General features: G+C 40.3%; 1 protein-coding gene across 4 annotated transcripts; it reads right to left on the bottom strand.

Moving 5' to 3' along the window:
- Nucleotides 1-20: 20 nt before the first annotated feature.
- TRIM13 (tripartite motif containing 13) lies at nucleotides 21-12,197 on the bottom strand. Of its 4 annotated transcripts, none has more exons than XM_040266958.1 (3): nucleotides 11,923-12,197; nucleotides 11,271-11,381; nucleotides 21-1,675 (listed from the first exon to the last, which is right to left on the bottom strand). In XM_040266958.1, exon 3 carries the CDS (start codon nucleotides 1,665-1,667, stop codon nucleotides 444-446), a length of 1,224 nt encoding a protein of 407 aa, XP_040122892.1. In that variant the 5' UTR covers nucleotides 1,668-1,675; nucleotides 11,271-11,381; nucleotides 11,923-12,197; the 3' UTR covers nucleotides 21-443. The 4 variants fall into 4 exon arrangements, with proteins under 4 accessions (XP_040122892.1, XP_040122893.1, XP_040122895.1 ...); XM_040266959.1 differs by having other exon boundaries at nucleotides 11,934-12,035; XM_040266961.1 differs by lacking the exon at nucleotides 11,923-12,197 and adding an exon at nucleotides 11,782-11,861.
- Nucleotides 12,198-20,482: the final 8,285 nt, after the last annotated feature.

The raw sequence follows: 20,482 nt of genomic DNA, 5'->3' as shown, positions 1-20,482 counted from the left end.
TCTGCAGAAAAAGCTGCAAATTCAATCCATCTTATTTTATTCCTTTTTTAAAGAAAGCTCACTCTCAAAAAACAAAAACAGTTGCTTTACAAGAGTAGTCTTTATTACATGCTTAAAAACAATCATTATTACACTACTTCATCAATACAATATTAAATCATGTACTCTCTTACCCCCTCCTTTCATAGCACAAACATAACCGATACTGGGGATAGGATGCTAATTTCAAAAGCATCTTAAAAAGGAAGGAGGGCTGGAGACTAAACTATTAAATTTCACTTTTATTTTTATGCTACCTAATTTCAACATGTATAAGACATTATTTTTGAAAGGAATACTTTTAGAGGGCAATATCTGACTGGAATCTTAACCAAATCTAAACTATCACTCTATTCTAACAAATTTATAACAAAAGACACAGAACTATGTACTTGAAACAGATTTTATAATAGTTTATATTTGCACACAAATTCTGCCACATTGTTCAGCACCACCAAAGTAAAACTCTTCAATCTCTCACTGAAAATGAAAAGCCCATCTGTCAACTGTTCCCAGTAAAAAACTGATTGTTCTACAAAATCAGCTGATCTAGGCAGGTAGGAACTAAAGTTTGAAAGATTCTCTCTCCAAGTTGCGATTTCGTCAAATAGGGACCATTCTAGGAACATGGTGGGACTGAAGAAAATGAGAAGGCCAAGTAGAATGACCACCACAAATAACGGATAAAGTCTCCAGGGAATCTTGCTAATGAACATGCCAGTGTCTTGAGGCAAAGAAAGTTTATCCACGTCCACTAGTTTTATGTCTTCCCACTGACTGGTATCAAAGCTCTTCATCAACGGGCTTGAGGGCAAATTTGAGGGAGGCAAAGGAGTTTCCTTGATGACTTTTATTTTCTCCCTGAACTCCTGCATCTGCTGCAGAAATATGATGGGTTCTGACACGTCTTTGAAAGCCTCAGCAATGTTAAAGGCCATTCGCTGTTCCTGCAAGATGGTGTTGAGTTTGTTGATCTCTGGGTCATAGGCCTGCATCACTGCAAGTTTCATGGTCTCAAAGTCAGACAGGATTTCATTCTTCTTTTGATCTAACGTGTGTTGTAACTTCTCAAAAAACTCCTTCACTTTATCTGAATCTTTAGTCAGCAACTGTAGAGACTTCCTTTTGCTAGTTTCCAAGGTATCCAAGCGAGAAAGGGCATCTCCCCGACGCCAGGTCTCAAAGCTCTGGAAGAGGGACTCAAAGGCGTCCCTTTCCTGAGCATAGGCATCTTCGATAGAACAGAAGACATGCTTAGTGTGCTCACCCCGAGTCGCACAGATGCCACAGATCAGCTGCATGTCAGTCAGGCAGAAAATGTTGAGAGGCTGTCCCAAGTGTCCTTTGCACACTGGCATTTTGGGAGAGATCTTAATCTTGTTATACTTTTCCACAATACCCTTCAGGGAGTAATTAACCTGCAGGCTATTGACTCCCGTCGCTGAAGTTTCCTTCCGGCACGTGGGGCACTTAAATGGAGAGGATCTCCACAGGGAATTCCGCACATTCCCCTCTAAGATCCCTTCTAAGCACTTTTTGCAAAAGTTGTGTGAGCAAGGCAAAACCCGGGGATCATCAAACAGACTGCAACAGATTGGGCACGTGAGGTCTTCTTCGAGCAGCTCCATCACATCTCCTACCAGAGAGAGAGAGAGATTTTATTTTACATCAGGAATCCCTTCCATTTGGACTATGAAATAATTAGAAGAAACTATCTTCACAGCCATTAAAAAATGCTCTTGTCACAGAAATAACTGGTCAAACAAAATAAGAGAAATTTGGGATGGGAATGCACACCAAAGCAGATTTCATCTGCGGGGACTAGAACACACTCCTTATCAGTGGGGCTCCCTGTACAGAATGCCTTTGTGTGGGCTCTCCAACAACAGGCATTGGCTGAGACAGGGCGAGGGCCAGGACAACTGCAAGTGGAGCCAGCAGGGCCCAAATGCTTGCTTTAAAACAGAGCTGACTACTAGCTGTCAGAAACAAAGCCACTCAGTGTCTGAGCAGAATGAGCTCTTTAGTCTGGGCCCACAATCATAAAATGGTATGCTATTTAAAGAAAGAAGCAGAGAGATAAATCCAAGCATGTTCTCTCATGGAGACTTTTATTAAAAACTGGCACATTTTCCTATTTCAAAGGCAAGATTACAATTATTAAAATCAGGGGTAAAAACAAAATGAGAGAGCTGCAATTCATTCTTCCCTAGAGAATTAAATGGGTATTTTTTAAAACCACTGGGACAGTAATCAAAGCTGTTTGCACTGTCTGGAGCAATCAGTTCTCAAGATGCAGTGGGGAGAAACCTGGGCTCCCTAAGGCTCTTCCAGGGCACCTGTGAGAACAATACTATTTTCACAGTAATACTGAGATGCTGTTTACCTTTGGCAGTGTTGACACTGCGCCGTTAAAAAAGCAATGGTAAGCAGACACAGCTGGGGCCTTAGCAGGAACCAAACAAGACCACAGGTAGCCCCAAACTGGATTCCTAATATGTTCTTCACCACCACACACCCACAGCTGGGCAAAGGTGAGGGCAGCCAGTTTCATTTTAGAATGTTCTTGATGAAACAGTAAAAATTATTCATTGTACTGAATCTTAATACTTGTGTAAATGTCTTTTTAAATCTTTCATATAATGAAATATGAAGTAACCACAAAGTATTTCTATTGCATACCAGCAGATACTGTCTGGAGGAAAAGCAATTAGGCAATTTAGCCACAAGCTAATCAGCTGCTTTTTTCAGAGAATGCTGTTTTTATACTTGAAACAATGAATGACAAACTATGGGTGTGGAGACTTAGGTATCTGGCAGACATTTTTCTGAAAACAAACAAAATGAGCCCATCACTTCAAGGGAAACAAATGACAGTGTTTCTCGCCAATGATAAAAATTTGAATTTTTAAGTGAAAACTGGATTTTGGCAAACATAGTTGCCACTTAAGAGCTTGATAGCTTACCATTAATTAAAGACTTTTCTAATGAAACAAGTGGTAATATTAACATGCGTATTGTTTTACGACAGAGACCTTTGTATAATGAAATATGTCACTGTTTGGAGATCTACTGGAGAAGGAAATGGCAACCCACTCCACTATTCTTGCCTAGAGAATCCTGTGGACAGAGGAGCCTGGTGGGCTGCTGTCCATAGGGTCACAGAGTCAGACACGACTGAAGCAACTTAGCATGCATGCATGCGTGCACTGGAGATCTACATTACACAGCAAATTAACTGGTTCAAATCACCAATGCATGTTACAGGTCATGCCTGGGTAAAAGATCAAAAGACCAATATGTTAAAAAAAATATGATTTCAGATTTCATACTTCAACTAACTTTTAAGAAACTACCCCTTGTTGAGTTTTGGTATAGTATCAAAGAAGAGTGATAGTTTTCCAAAAAGGGCATTAAAATATTCCTCCTTTTACCAACTATGTATCTGTGCCAAGCCAAATTGGATTTTCTTTGTATATTTCAACCAAAATAACTGATTTTAACAGATGTAATGCAGAGATACAGAAAAGATTCCTGTTGTTGTCTACTAAATGGCGATTCTTGACAGAGATCTCTAAATATGTAAAATAAGGCCACCCTTCTCACAATTGTTCTGAAAAGTTATTTTTCACAAATTATGTATGTTAACGTGATAGGTTTATCATCATTTTAAATGAATTACCTTGTATTTTTTCTCAATTTTAATTTCAAATACACATGTAAATAAAAGCTCTTGGGAGCCTCAGCTTTCAAGTGTAAAGGGGTCCTGAGACCAAAATATTCGAGCCCTCTGAACTAGAGAATACTAATTCTCAATTAAAGTTTATTCTTTTAAAAATGTATATTTTAAAACCTTTATCCCTGAAGTTTTAGAAACAAAAATAGCACTAAATATGTCCCCATTCAGTTTACTAAGATAAATATATCCTTCAGTATTTATATGACCACCAAAGTAATAAATAAAATTTATAAATAAATAAATAAAATAGGGTCTACTAATCTCTATGTCATCTTATCACCAAAAGTAAGTAAACCTTTTGACAGTAATTTAAAGAATCACAATTGGACCTACAATGTCGAAGACTTAAAAGATAAGCTGAACTTGCAGGACTGTTTATGGTCTTAGGTTGTGAGAGATATATGTATAATAAATATATAGTACATATATATGTGGAATTGGGGCTTCCTTGGTGGCTCAGTGGTTTGATCTCTGGGTCGGGAAGATCCCCTGGAGAAGGAAATGGTAACCCACTGCAGTATTCTTGAAATCCAATGGACAGAGGTGCCTGGTGGGCTACGGTCCATGGGGTCGCAGAGTCAGACACGACTTAGCAACTAAACAACACTGTAGAACTAAAGTAGAGTATTCTGTCAAACTTTAGTGTTATATGGAAAAAATGGTGATGAGCTTATTTTTCTGAAAAATCTTTTGTGACATGAAAAATCAATCTTTGAAAAGCACTGGAAAGAGAATGGCTTCCGAGACTGAGGTTAGTGTGCTGAAAGGTTATCAAGCAGTTATAGAACACTCTCTTTAGAGCAAAGAAAACTTTTCATGATCTTCCACCACTAGTCCTGGTTCTGTCACCTCCCCTGCTCTCTAACATGTTTCACCTAGAATTATATAAACCTAATTTACTCTTCCTTGCCAGGTTAGTATTTCCAGAGAATCCTATCTAAGTACGTTAAACAACTAACAGAAGAACAAAGGAGACCAGGTTTTGTCATGAGAAGGAGAAAAAGGCACCCAAGACAAAGAAACTTTGAAGAAAACTGAGGATACTGCAATAGCGGCCAAGAAGAATTTTAAGGCAATCAAATATCATCAAAAAGAAAAAAGGAAAATGTCACACACAGGAAAATTGAGAAATAATAGTCATCCCAAAGCCATAATCAATTTACAGCTCTTAAAATGAACCAGAGAAAAACGTAATTTGGAAAGTCCCTTTTCTAAAAAAATTGCATCATAACCATAGTAGATCCTGTTGTTCCACTTTTAGTGATACAACTTATAAATTTTAGTTCATAATTTAAAGACTTTCATTTTAATCCACATTAAAACAATTTTATTTTCTTAGCTTTATACTCAAAACCTTATGTCAAAACTCTGTGACCAATTCCCTAGCTTACTTTTAAGAGAAAACTGAGATATATTAGCCTAACAACCCAAGAAACCATGGCAAGTTTGCTGCTTTTAAAGTTTTAAAGGAAAACAATAAGGGTTTTAGCCTCACCAAGAGAAGGGTATGCTTCACAGAAAAGGAACTTACAGATTCTTTTCTTAAAAATGTGCTAACATAAAAATCTAAATAAATCACCTGAGCTTACTTCTTCAATGAAACTAAAATATACGTCCCCTTTTTGGGGGGACAAATATAGATGTCAAGAAACTTTATTATGTGAACAAAATTTCTGTTCACCAGTCATAAAATTTCAACTTAACCAATCTCAAACTAAGTATACAAAGGCAAAAAAGTTTTCCAAGATTCATTTCTTATTTTGAATCAAAAACTTTCCAAGTTCTGTTTATTTTGGCTGTTCCACACAGCTTGTGGGATCTTAGTTCCCTGACTAGGAATTGAACCTGGGCCTGTAGTAAGGAAATCGCATTCTTAACCATCACACTGCCAAGGAATTCCTAAAAATCTCCCAAGTTCTATACCAACAAAGAAAGTAGCAGAATATATAACTAGTTACCTACCACCTCCTCTGGTTTTCAACTGCATTTGTCTACTGTTATTTATACTTTAAAATATATTTTTTAATTTACAGAGAATAAGACTCCTTTTGGTACATAATTCTATGAGTTTTGACAAATGCAGTTGTATAACACCACCACAGATTTATTTTTAAGCAAACTTTCAAAATATCCATCAAGGAAGACTACAAAAACTGTCTGATCAATACTACCTTGAGTGGGTATATATTAATAGCAACAAGAATATTTAATACAACAACCAGAATATTTAAAAGATAGAAAAGCTAACAGTTACAGGCTTCCCTGATGGCTCAGACAGTGAAGAATTTGCCTGCAATGTAGGAAGCCCAGGTTCGATCCCTGGGTCAGGAAGATCCCCTGGAGAAGGGAATGGCTACCCACTCTAGCACTCCTGCCTGGAGAATCCCATGGACAGAGGAGCCTGGCGGGCTACAGTCCATGGGGTTGCAAGAGTCAGGCATGACTGAGGTCTAACCCAAAGGAAAGGAGTCATAAAACACAAGTAAAAGTTGACTTCTCCCTCCTGGGAGCCTTTTTGGTTTTATATGATCAACTCAAAATGATTATAAATGAAGAGGTGTTCATTTTATTCACTTAAAAGATAATTTTAATAAAACCTTTTAATTAAAAGAACCTTTCCTTTAAATCTTGGCACTTCATTAGTTGACAACAATATAAAGTGCAAAATAATATCCATTGTTTTTTCCAAATCCCATTAGAGAATAAAAAGATTATACCTTGTATCTTAGAAATTTAAACCTGATTTCCATCCTCCTTTGATCTTTGAATTCAGAAATTTCAAAGCAGTATCTAAATACCTAACAAGTAACTAGATAGAAAATACTGAAACTCACTTCACAGACAAAACTAAATTATGTGAACTCTACTAAACAGCCAGTCATCAATCAACCTTATTTTGAAACAAAGGTAGAATAAAAGAGCTCACCTTTTAAAAAACTTATATCCTCTCATCCCACTAGTTAATCTTATTTTCAAGTAGTATACTGATAATTTAGTATGAGATCCACTAAATGGTTTCTTGAAACTTACTAAAGATGTATTAATAATAATTGAATCTAGGTGGAGGATGTAAGGATATCTATTGCAGTGTACTTTTTAATTTTCAGTATATTTGAAAATTTTCACAAAAGTTCGAAAAAAAAATCAATAGTGAGACCAGTTATAAGAAAACCATATTTTTATCTTTTATAAAATAAAAAGTATCTTACTGGAAATCTCTGGATCCAGGCCTATGAGTAGACTGACATACTCATTTTGCTCTCAATCTATGACCTTGGACAAACCACTTACACGTTAGTTTTTCTCCTCATTGAAAAACTGTTTTGAAAGTTATCTAATATATGAAAACTATTTACCAAGTTGTTTTTAAGTCCTCTTTATCAGTATGTTATTAACACTTCATTCTGGCTTTTAGAGACTGTGCCAAAACATGATCCAAACAGGATAATGTGAGATTAAGAAAAAAACAAAATTTCTGATAACTTAAAAAAAGAATATGAAAATATACCATGTATAGTATCTAAAATAGCTTATCTAATTGTTACATGGCCCTTGCAAACACCATATAATTTACCTTTGTGGCCATATAAGACATAAGTAACCTACCTTTTCTGGCACTGTCCTAGAATAAGTGGCAGTAATAAGTAAATAAGTAATAATAAGTAAAATTTTCCCCACTGTATTTCTAATAGAATTCCTGATTAGGGCAAAATAAACCTAGTACAGAAGGTCTAGAAGCTTAGAAGCCCTACCTACTCCGAAAGTTCATAAGTTTTTGGACTAAGACGACATCTCAAAAACCAAAAACTAGGTCATTACCTTCATAGTCCAGACAAACTTGGAAAAAATTAGTTTTTCCTTTCCTTCATTCTCTTCTCTATGCCACTCTTTTCCCTTGACTCTCGTTTACTCTTCTATCTCATCTTCCCCATTCTACTTCAAGGAACATAGTCTTTTTGATTTCCTCTTATTCCCTCCTTATCTCACACCTTCTCTCTCACCTGATAGTCACCCAAGATATTATTCTGTAATCCTGTTAATCAGTAGCATTAAATCAATAGTTCTAGGATTATGAGCTAGATCAGGTATCATTATCCTATTTATGAACAAGTATTTAGAAATCTATGAGGATATCTAATGGTATGGAATCCCATTCTCTCCCACCCAGATGCAATTAATTAGAATAAAATGAGGGTCTGAATTTCAAGGAAACATAACATATGGCCTAAATTATTCTCCTAGTCTGGTACCAACCAGATTCAGATTATTTATCTTTACCTGTTAAGAGTTAAAATTAGCTTAAATTGGAACTACCAACAAAGGTTTTACGAACCAGACGTGTCTGGCTTCTTTTCTCCCAAATAAATGTAAAGAGGTTTAAATGAAGCTGAAAAAAATTTTAGAACAAATCTTCTTTTGCAACAATAAACTTGGCAATCACTAGCCTAAATTATTATCCCCAAAAGATTGGTATCTATTGAACGTTTTCATCATCTAGCCGTGCATTTGAGGTTAATGCCAGCTTTCAGAAAAGTACTGTCAATTCAGTACACAGCAAGCTAGATCTATCTCGTAAGTGAAATCACTTAGTGTGTAATACTGCACCAAGAGAAAAAGGTTATTCTGTGGCTAACTGATCAGTACTACCTACCAATAAAATTGGTCTGAACCAAGTTCCCTTTGTTCAGTGTAGAATTACATACACATTTTATTCTAAGTAAAACTCATCTAGAAAATATTTCAAATAGAAAGCTGATTATATTAAACTTTAAGCAGTTTCCAGGTTGGCAATAGTCTATTCACTATGCTGACACTCCGCCCTCCTATTCAGTATCTGCACATATTCGGGGGAATAAATAAAGAGCTCCTCTGGGAATTTTAAAGGGTTGGCCAGGCTATTGCCAAATAGGACACACTTGTGTTTATTCCACAGGAAAGACGATTTAAGCTACCGGCAAAAATTTTCAGTTCCACTTTTCCTTAGAAATGTATCTACATCTATAATGTAAATGAATTAGAAAGCATCCACATTAAGGGAAGCTGCTTGGATTCCCTCAAGGGCTTAACTGGAGTGTAACTATTCCCCATGTCAAAGGACACCTGTTTTTGGTTACCTGTTAGGGGTGCTATTCCTCTAGTACCTGAGAGTTCCAGGCAAGGTAATGAGAGCAGCAGTGTCTTTCATGAATACAAAAATGGACAATCCAACCATCTAATGCTGTTTTAAAAGATGAAATAGTAAGTAAAAAATCTGTTCCTGCCCTAAATCCCAAAATATAGCACATTTACAGAGGTATTATCATACAACGTGTGATAAATGCCTTACAAAAGGACATAGAAAGCGGACACCATACTACTGTTGGAGAGGTTATCCATACAAGTGGATTTTGTTTTTCTAAAATTATAACGTGATTACAGAAAATTCAGGAAATATAGGGGAAAAAATACCCATGGTCACACTGCCAAGAAATAACCATTATTATTATTTTGGTGTATTTCTTCTAACATTATTTTGGCATATTTCTTCCAATCTTGTGTGTATGCACACCATATTTTAATAACTGGTAGCATAACACAACTCTGTGTCCAGTTTTCCCACTTATTTTATTACTTGCATTTCCCCTATTGTTCCCCTATTCTTTTAAAACATGATCATCTATCTTATGGATATGCTATTTCCTACTGTTTATTTTGGGGGGATTATAACATTTTAATGAACAGTGTAGCAAAGTCTTAGTCCAACACTCTAATTACTTCCTTAAATGGTTCCTTTAAGTGTATTGTCAGGTGAGTCAAAGAGTAGAAACATTCTCAAGGCTCCTGAAAAAACCATCAAGTTTCCCTCTAGAAAAGAGTATACCACTTTCTGCACTCTAACCAATGATGTATGATGGTGCTCCACCTCTCCAAGTAGTTCCTGACCTTACAACAGAACCATACTTTTATAGAACTTAGTAAAAATAAAAAAAGAAAAAGGCATATTTTACCATACCTACTTAGGTTTAAAGTATAAAAGTTGAAGGCAGTTAATATTAGTATGTGTCTGCATATCACCAATATATAGTATATGGTGCTAAAAGTTATGGGGTAAGAATAAAATACTGGGCTTAAAAACATCTTAGCTCTTAGCGATCATTTAGCTAAACACCTAACTTTACAAGTGAAAACACTGAGCGCCACCCCACCCTGCAAACTGTACACAGCAAGCAAGGCACAGGACCTGAGTTGCCCAATTATGAGACCTCAGCACTATCCGACGGAGAAGGCAATGGCACCCCACTCCAGTACTCTTGCCTGGAAAATCCCATGGACCGAGGAGCCTGGTGGGCTTCCGTCTATGGGGTCGCACAGAGTCAGACACGACTGAAGTGACTTAGCAGCAGCAGCACTATCCGAAAAGTGGGTCAAGAATTCAGGATCCTCACTCGTTAAATGGAGACATCTAATCATGAGTTCTCTAAATCCCTTCTAAAATGCTATAATTTTTACAAAGTAGGTTGTAACAGATTTTCCAGTGAAGAAGGATAAAGAGCACTGAAACTGCATCTAACTACCTAGCTTTCCAAGCACTAGCTCTACCCTTCATGGAATCAGGATTTTTATAATACCTACCTCATGTTCTTGGAAAGATTAAGTAATGTGTGACAATCTTGTAAACTATTGACCTACATCATTGTAAGGGGATTTAATTAACATATGTGTATAGATACCGTAAAAACTGTAACTACACATTTACAGTGTTATGTTAGAGCATGAGTGTATTAACCAAGAAAAGTCCTAAGACAGTTGGACTCTCTTGAACTATAATTTCAAGGGAGGGCAAAGTAAGTGTTACACAGCATACCAGGTGCAAATCACCATTGGTGGAGATGGGCATAGCTGAACAGCTATGGCAGAAGTAGGGCCAGGTAACCAATACATGTAGAGAATAAAAATAACGTGGTGTTACAGAAAGACTTGCCAGAGAGGCTTAGTATGTCAGCTGGTGCAAAATAAAAGACAGTATTTTTAGGGAAAGACAGGAGATTATGAAGAAATATATCTTCTTACTGTGCAAGACAGAAGTATAACCAGTTAATCAACAACTCCATCAAGTTCTACCAGAGGGACTGGCTATGTAAAAGAAATTCTGCTTTTAAAATACCTATTATAGGGTCAGAAAACTCAAGCCCTGTTGTACAAACCCAAGCAGCAGTGACACAGGAGATGAAAAGGAAAAAAAAAAAGACAAACCCTATTTAAAACCAAAAGTTGTTGTAGCCTCTCTTCCTTTGCAATACAAATCTTTGGATTATGTTTCAAATAACTGTCATTTAAAGAATGTCTAAGTATTGAATCTATTTTTCTGGGTTTTGACAAAATATGAAAAGAACAAAGACCATTTATGAGGGTGGGAACACATACACTCGACAGAGTTCGATTTTGAAAGATTCTGGGCCTGAAGAAATTGGGTGCTTTTTTGCTTAATGTAGGGAAAAGTATTGTAGTTTACCTCTGTCACTTGCAAGCCAGGAGTATTGGTCAGGGTTACTGTTTTCCAAGGCAAAGCAATCAGGTTTTGGTTTGTTTTTTCTTCAGGTCGTGACTGGTAATCAAAACGAGGCTATTGCAAAGAAAGAACAAAGAAGAGTGTTATGCATTTATCTGCACAGGATCCTTAGTCTTGACCCTCAATTTTTTTTTCCAATCATCCCCCCACAAATAAAGCCAGCCGGCAAGGACCTGGTGAAAAAGCCAGGAGCCTGGGAGAGGCTGGCGATCTTTTGTGCTAAGGAGCTTCACGGCTAGGGCGCCCTCCCCCGGCACCAGGCAGCCTCCCCACGCTCAGTGCCAGAGGGTGGTGGTCGCGCGCTCCGACTCTGGTTCACCGCCGCCTCTTCTTTTGTAGGCGACCCCGAGGAGCCGGCGATGAAGCCAGGAGCGCTTGGTAGCGGAGCAGGTTTCCTGCAGCCCGGCCGCGCTGGCCCGGCCCCGGCCGCCCACCCGCACGCCGTTCCCCCTACCTCCGGTAACCGGGCCCGGCTGCTCTCCGCGGAGACCAGAGCTCAGACTGAGGTCTCCGCCAGCCCCTACGCACGCAGGTGCCCGCCCAGCCAGGGCAAGTCCCCACCCCGCTTCCCCAGGAGAAGCCGGCCGGCGCGTACTTATCTCGGACCTCCGGGGTCGGTGGAGGGGAGCCGCGCAGCCGCCGGTCCTCCGGCCGCGGGTACCGCGCGTTTCCGAGGCGGGAACGGCTGCAAAATGGACTCGCGGCGCCGACGGGCCCCGCCCCGACGCCCTCCTTCCCCCGGCACTTCGGTCCGCCTCCCCCGCCGAGCCGCGCCTTTGTTCCGCCTCCCGGGACTCGCCTTTCCCCCGGGGGAGGGAAGCCGCGGGTGAGGGGAGGCGGGAGCCCTTCCGGTATCTCCAACCGCCGCCTGCAACCGCCGGCGCGCGCGGCGCGCGGGGCCGAGGGGCGGGCTCCCGGCGGCGCGGGCTCCCGGCAGCGCGCTCCGCTCGCTTCGTGAGGGCTGCGCGCGCCCGCGGGGCGCCGGGCCGGGAACGCGGATCGCGCGGACCCGCGGGCTGGGCCTGGGCAGAGCGCGGGCGACAGGAGGCGGCGTGGTCGCCGGTGGAGCCGCCTGGGAAGGAAGCCGGCGCACAACGAGATGGTTGGGTTTGGATTGTTGTACTTTTTTTTTTGTTCGTTGCATTTTTAGGAACAAAAAAAAAAGCCCAACCCTTCACACCGCTTCATCTGCATCTCTCACGACCAGAAGCTCGCCTCAGCGCCTTGGGGGAGACTGAGACGGCTGTCTGCCTGCACCCACAACCCGGGGTGGGTGGGACGGGCACTTGCGCTGAGACCAACGCCAGGGCTGTAGCCAAGGGCTCCAGCCAGAGCACAGTCAAAATAGTTAACTATTGCCGCCCCCGTCCTCCCCATCTATTTCTTTGCAGGCTTTAGACTGAACACGAGGGACGCAATTCAAGGTTTCTTGTTAGGGAAAACACCACTGCCCTTTCCTTCGGAGAGAAAGAACTTAAATACAATTAGCCGCTAGCCTGACTCTGTATTCTGACGTCCAGCCCCCCCCCCCCCCCCCGTATAGGGACATTCTCTAATAGCAAAGGCGTTAAGCACTTACAAACGAGCAATTACAAGATTACAAATGTGAAAGAATGGCTTCTCCCAAACTTGCAGCCTTGAGGGATGTGAAACAAGTACAGAAAAATCACAGAATATGCCCTGGGTTTGAGTCTGTCTGTGCACAGGAAGTCTGTGCTTTGGAAGTAGAATTCCTGGAGAAAAGGATTGGTGCTTGGGCCCACTAACACTGCTTAGCTCAATCGCTATAAAAAGCTCCTCCCCACTCCCTTCTAAGATGTCCAGTTCCTGACCATGCTTAGGTCCCATAAAACCCAGTTGTGTGTATCTGTTAAACCCAATTTTGCCTTTGAAGAATATGTTGCTGTCAAATATAGTCACAATCTGAAAGTTGAGAAATATGATTTATTCAGTGGGAATTTTTAGGACTTCAAGCTTGGGAGACAGCATCTCAAGCGACCCTGAAAGAACTGCTGGGGGTAGGGGTGGGTAGGGGGATCAAGTTTGCAACAAGGGGCGGGTGGTCTGAACATCAAAAGAATTGTGAATTAAAACCAAGGAATTTAGTGTTTTCTATGTACCAAAAGATGCAAGTGTCTGGGCTCACTGAAATCATTCTTTTCATATGCATCTCAGCTATCTCGGGCCATATCCTGTTTTTTCTCAGTGCTCAGCATAGGGAATAGCTGCAACCTAGTGGCTGCCCTGCAGCAGGTATTATTTTCCTTCCTGGTTGCCCTGGATGGCTGAAATCACTGATAACTGTGACATCCTTGTTTATTGATATGGCAGGAAATACTCCATTTCTCAAAGAGTTCCTATATTGATGGCATTTTGTCTTCATAAGAACACTGTGGAATGGCTATTGTGATCTATAACCTACAGATGAGGAAGCGGGTGAAGTGATAATTCCAAGACAAAAAACAGGCAGAACTGAGTCTCTGAAGTCATATTCCAGGTACACAGTCTTTCTATAGCAAGGTAACTGTCAGTACAAAAACTGCATCCCAGTTGCCTACTAAATAAGTGTTGCTTAAAAAACACCTGTTTGTATAAACATTTTGAATTACGCTAATATTAAAATGATAAAAGAGGGAAAAGTTATTAATTCATAAATCAGAAATTATCCTTGGTAGTGGTGGTGGTGGTGATTTAGTCACTAAGTCATCTCTGACTCTTCCGACCCCATGGACTGTAGCCCACCAAGCTCCTCTGTCCTTGGGATTCTCCAGGCAAGAATATTAGAGTGGGTTGCCATTCCTTCTCCAGGGGATCTTTCCCACCCAGGAATCGAACCTGGGTCTCCTGCATTGCAAGCAGATTCCTTACCAACTGAGCTGTGAGGTAATCTCTCTGCTTGGTGGTAGATATTAATAAATAAACTTCTGACCAACTAAATGAACACATTGGTTAAATCTGTGTAGAATGCTTAGATTGTTTTTAAAATTAACTACTATGAAAACGTTGTGTATTAAACTCTCAAGTGTAGAAAAATAGGGAAGGAAGAATAACCTATTTTCCCTCCCAAGGCCCTAATTTTGTAAAATAGACAATCAGGCAATCACCACATATAGTACTACTAGAAAAAGAGAACTACTGTTGGATTAAAACCTACATACCCAGCACCATCTTTCCTGGAAGAGCACAATGTAACTAGATCCCACTGGAGATAGCACTAAGAGATTGTCAAAATGCTTGTCACACTGGAATTTCCTTCTATTGACTATTCTTCAAATAAATAGACTAAGCTTAAGATTGGAATTCTTATGTTAGCATAGCAGTAAGATAGAGTCTTATGTAGGTTGATCTTTCATGAAAAAAAAGTATTTTTACAGGTAGAATTCCTTTCTGCTTTTTTTTTTTAGTATTTTTATTTATATTTACTTTTTGGATCTTCGTTGCTGCATGGGCTTTCTCTCGTTGCAGTTGAGTGGGAGCTACTCTCTAGTTGCGGTGTGCAGGCCTGCGGCGGCTTCTCTTGTGGAGCTGGGGCTGTAGGCACACGGGCTCGGTAGCTGTGGTGCATGGGACTAGGTGCCCTGCAGTACGTGAGGTCTTCCCAGACCAGGGCTTCAACCCATGTCTCCTGCATTGGTATGTGGATTCTTAACCACTGGACCACCAGAGAAGTCCCTAGAGTTTCTAATGTTATATATTTGAAATATATAAATATTCTTATTTTTTGTGATTTATTTCATGCTGTTGCTTTTGTCCTGAGCCTTGGCGAAGTTAAAATTCACCAGCATTCCTTACATCTATCAAGACAAGTGATCACATGTTAGATAACAAAAGGGACAGCACCAAATTTGGTGTACACCGAAGTGTAAAATGGTCAAGAGTTGGGAACATCTAACAATTAAGACTGAAGCAATTATGTGCAGGAGAGGGGCGCTGGTGAGCCTCCCTGGATATACTGGAACATTTCATTACTATTCTATCCTTCCCTTCCCAGCAGCCGCCGAAGTCATGAACGCAAGCCCCAACATTCCCCAGCAAGAATTCCTGGCAATACAAGGCACTGACATTGCAAGGTGTAGCAAAAAGGGCAGTGACTTTGGAATCAGTTCTGCATCCAAACTCAAGCTCTGCCATATACAAGTTGTTCAAATTACTAAGCATCTCTAAGCCTCAGTTTTCTCTTCTGTAAAACGGGGGTCACGTTTAACTTGATTGGGAAAATTAGATAATGTACAAAGCAACCAGCATGGTATCTGACGTATAAGAGGTGCTTAATAAACAGCTGCTACTGCCATATGGAAGAAGAAAACCATGTCAGTTTTGAATAACAGATACTTTGGGTTTGTGAGTGTCAAGCACAACAATCTTAAGCAGAGGTAAACTACCTATACAGTAGAGGAAAGTAAAGCGTTAGTTGCTCAGTCGTGTCCAACTCTTTGAGGAAGCTGGCACCATAATTTGTGCTTTTTTACAGTCCAGGGTGGCCTTTTAAAGGCACAGATCCTTCTACTGCTGTATCTTCTTTATCTTCTTCTTTGTGCTTAGGGAAAGGAGAAGAAAAAGAAAAAAACATCTCACTTAATGAAAGGAAGACTTTGCAGTGGTTTTTAAAGCTTTACAATTTCAGTGAAATGGTTGGAACATCCAAAACATTCCATTAAAAAGAAAAAAAAAATCTACCTGTAAACATACATGTATCACCAAAGACAGAAACTTACCTAAGACTTGGGTGAAATTAAAGGAATTAGTCCTTGGTTGGAAGAGAATTTCAGGCTCCATGTATTTCAATTGCACAGTGAAGACGGTACATTAAATGAAGCAAACAGCAAGACCAGTTAGCTTTGGGAGAGAATGAGAGATACTTAAGCAACAGTAAACTTAGCCTTTAGTTGTGCCATTTCTTTAGATGGAAAGATAATTTATAAGAATAAAGTAAAATGTCAAAGGTAATTAAGATGATACTAACATTTATGGACTTCCCTGGTAGCTCAATTAGTAAAGAATCTGCCTGCAGTGCAGGAGACCCTGGTTTGATTCCTGGGTTGGGAAGATCCGCCGGAGAGGGGATAGGCTACCCACTCCAATATTCTTTGGCTTTCCTGGTGGCTCAGACGGTAAAGCATCTGTCTGCAATGCAGGAGACCCAGGTTTGATCCCTGGGTTGGGAAGATCCCCTGGAGAAGGAAATGGCAGCCCACTCCAGTATTCTTGCTTGGAAAATCCCATGGACAGCCTGGTAGGCTACTGTCCATGGGGTCGCAAAGAGTCGGACACGACTGAGGGACTTCACTTCTTCACCCACTCCAGTATTCTGGCCTAGAGAATTCCATGGACTGTATAGTCCATGGGGTTGTAAAGAGTCAGAAAGTGAGCAACTTTTACTTTATAATTTTATACTCAGGACTGTGCTGGGCACCAAAGACAGTAAATGAGGAATTTCCCATTGGTTAAAAGCATGAACTAGTATAGTAATAGTGGCTGCTTAAGAGCCAATGTAAGTGGTGAGAACAAGGTCAGAGGAAGGCCTGGAAGCATCATAAAGATTTCAGAGGGGAGGTGGGAGTCTAACAGAACCTTTAAAGATCACAGGATTTGAAGATGAGAAAGAAGAAGAGCACTAGAGGTAAGGAACACAGTTCAGCGTGGGAATGAACTTCACTGATACAAGTCAGTGAGGGGCATGGCTTAGTTTGGGGGAAAAAAAAATTCTGAGGCCAAATTGTGCAATGTTTTGATGTCAGAGTTGAACTTCATTCTGTAGGAAACGGGAAGCCACTGGATAATGGCACTAACAAGATGAAAACAGAATTGTAGGAAGACCCATCTGGTAACAGGAGCCAAGACCTAAGGTAGAAGTTTCCTTTATTTTAATACTTCTGAGGTTATTGAAAATTATAGATTTTTTAAAAATGCAGTCGGGTACAACTGAATGACTAAACAACAACAACAATGTATATAAAAGTACAACGTATGTTAAAAAAAAAAGTACAACATGTGTGCCTAGGTTAAATCCCATTGAACCATTTAATTTCAAATATATTGCTTATTAAAGTTCTCAATTTGTAAATAAAATGGAAGAAGAATTAACCATGACAGATATTTTCCTAAAGTCCTCTGAGGGGAAATTATATGTGTGTGTATATATATATATATATATATATATATATCAATTCTATATAATTTATCTTACCATATATGACTGTTAGTATATTGCTTAAATATTAATTACACTTTAGAGTATTCCACATTAGAGCTTTAAAAATCATTACTTTGAAGCATAATGCTCTATTTTGATATTTTAATGATGATTACATTCAATTATGTTAATCTTTTCTAAATTTAATTCCCATACATGTAGAATTTTTTGCTTGATAAAGAGTTATTTTATGGGGGCCTTAAGAAATGATTCATTCAGGTAAATATTTGCAGTTTTTAAGAGAACTTGATGTGCAGAAACTGTTCAGTTTGGAATTTTTGTGTTGAGTTCATTAATCATCATGTGCTCTAGTTTTCTCTTGAAAATGTCAGTTATAATAAGAAATCTTATAATTTCAATTTAGGAAACTACTCTCACCCTGTTCTATGAGACATTTTTAGAATATTTCTTCCACAAATAAGGGTACAATAGTTTTATATTATAGTTTTAAATAACTGGTAGATTTCTATACTTCCAATACACTTTCTTTATCTCAAGTAAAGGCAGTAGTACATCATAGAACTTTGGCTCTGAAGATCTAAATGTATCAGATACCTACCTATACAGCACTGCATGAGAAATATATGCTGGTTTTTTAATGAGTCCAGTTGAGTCTCTCTGATATCAAAGCATGTGGTAATAAATGTCTTGTCAAAAATGTATTTATCTTATTGGGGTTTCCCTAGTGGCTCAGTGGTAACGAATCCACCTGTCAATGTAGGAGACAGGGGCTCGACCCTGAATCGGAAAGATCCCACGAACAGCTGAGCCCGTATGCCACGACTGCTGAGCCTGTGCCCTAGTGCCCGGGAACCACAGCTGCTGAAGCCACGTGCCCTAGAGCCTGTGCTCTGCAGCAAGAGAAGCCCGTGCACCGCAACTAGAGAGAAGCCCGCGCAGCCACGAAGACCCGGCACAGCCAGAACCAAATAAATAAAAGTATTTTTTTAAAGATATATATATATTTATCTTATAATGGTCTTGTTGTTTACAACACTATCCTGGTTGTGGCGAGAAGGTGGCCAGGTCTCCAGGAGCTTGCGCTGGATCTAAAGCAGCCCACACTCCTCCCAGTCACGGCAAAAGACACACAATCCAGAAGATGCGAGAGACTTGTCAAACAGTATGAGCCCAGGGCGGGCATTCGGGGAAGGTCACTGACCTCTGGGTTGTAAAATTCAACGGACAGTTTTTTCAGTTCTCATTTGCTTTGGTCTCTTGGCAGTTCTCACTGACTCTTCCTTAAAAAGCCCTCTTTCCCTGGCCTTTAGTAACATCACGTTCACACCCAGTTTTTCTTTTTCCCGCTCAGGGACTCCTGCCAGGTTGTCCTTTTGTATCCAGAATGTAAGTTCTAGAATCCTTTGAACATTCAGGTTCAGGACACTCTCCAGACTTCAGCTATCACCTAATGACTCTCACATTCCCAGCCAAGCAGAGATCACAAACGGATAACCCTCAGTCTCATGGTTCTTAAGTTTACATACACTTTAGGGAGGCGTGGCCCTTCTTCCTCTCCCACAGTCCTCCTCTCTGCAGGTGTTTGAGTTAGCCCTCGTGTTGCTCAAGGTTCCTCCTGTTGCTCCAGATTCACAGTTCCTTGTCTCCCTAACAAACGCCCCTCGCTGGGCCCCACTTTCCTCCTCCTTGTCCTCATCCTTCAAGCACAGCACAACTGACAACATCCCAGGTTAGCTCTCCAAGATTTTCCAGGCCAATGTCAGATCTCTCTTTTTTTTTTAATCAAATTTACTTATTTTTGGCTGCACAGGGTCTTCATTGAGGCACACGGGCTTTCTCTTAGTTGCAGCAAGCGAGCATTACTCTCCATTGCAGAGTGGGGGTTCCTCCACAAGAAAAGCCACCGCAATAAGAACCCAAGCACCGCAACTAGAGAGTAGCCGTCACTCACCACAACTAGAGAAAAGCCCTCGCAGCAACGAAGACCCAGCATAGCCAACATTTTTTTTTTTGCCAACATTTTTAAAAACAAAATTTTTTAAAGTTGTATCACAATATACAAGGATGCATATTTTTTAATATAACATTTCAATCATAGAAATACATGCTGTCAACTGCTAGTTGGGGATGAAACTTTCCAATCTGTCTTCCTCCTTTCCCCAGGAAGGGGTTATGATGAAGGGTGAGAGCTGAGACGCTTGAGAGGCCTTGCCTGTCCTGGAATCCAGAATCTTCTAATCACCAGCAATGGCACATTTAACAAATCACTTATTCTGATCTTCAATTTCCTCATATGTAAAACAGAGGTAATCACAATCCCTATTTCATAAAGTCATTTGAGTGTAAATTAAGGCCATGCCTGGGAAGCACTTGGCTAGTACAGTGAAGCACAGCGCCCAGATGTGTTCAGTTAGCGTTTATCATCATTGTTGTCATCTTTATTATTGCAGATATGAATCTAGACATCCCTGTCTCTTCCTATAATGAAAGTGTTACATATAACCAGGGCCAGCTCAGAGTAGGGGAGGCTGACGGGTTTTCTGCCCTCTCCCATGGTGTGCCGATGAACAGTTAACATTCAGCTTTGGGCAAGGTGGTGGTGGGGGGTGGCGTGGAGAGCCATACTTTGTACTGTTTGCCATTTTCCATGTTGTAAATTCTCCCACCATGGCTGATTTTAAGCTGTCAGTGTGAGTTCAGAGAACTCACATTGGGAAGAGTTATCAGAATTGAGAAGAGTTGGGGAGAGTTATCAGAATCAGTTCTCAAGTCCTATGAGCCTGCTTCAACACACCCAAAAGAGAATTTATCATCTTTTCTGCTGCCTCTTTGTTCACTGCTGAAACTAGGATCTGATTCATCTCAGGCAGAGGACTAGACATACCTATCTGACGGGCTTCTGCAGAGTTAAGAGTTTATTTATGCCTGGAAGATAGAGGAAGTCTTCAGATCTGAAACCCAAAGCAGGGCTTAGACCCAGCTTACCAGGGTGCTCATAGCA

The sequence above is a fragment of the Oryx dammah genome, unplaced genomic scaffold (genome assembly GCF_014754425.2).
Source record: "Oryx dammah isolate SB20612 unplaced genomic scaffold, SCBI_Odam_1.1 HiC_scaffold_24, whole genome shotgun sequence".
NCBI classification, from domain to species: domain Eukaryota; kingdom Metazoa; phylum Chordata; class Mammalia; order Artiodactyla; family Bovidae; genus Oryx; species Oryx dammah.
The sequence above is the reverse complement of the archived record's forward strand: the minus strand, read 5'-3'. Positions and strand labels throughout refer to the sequence as shown.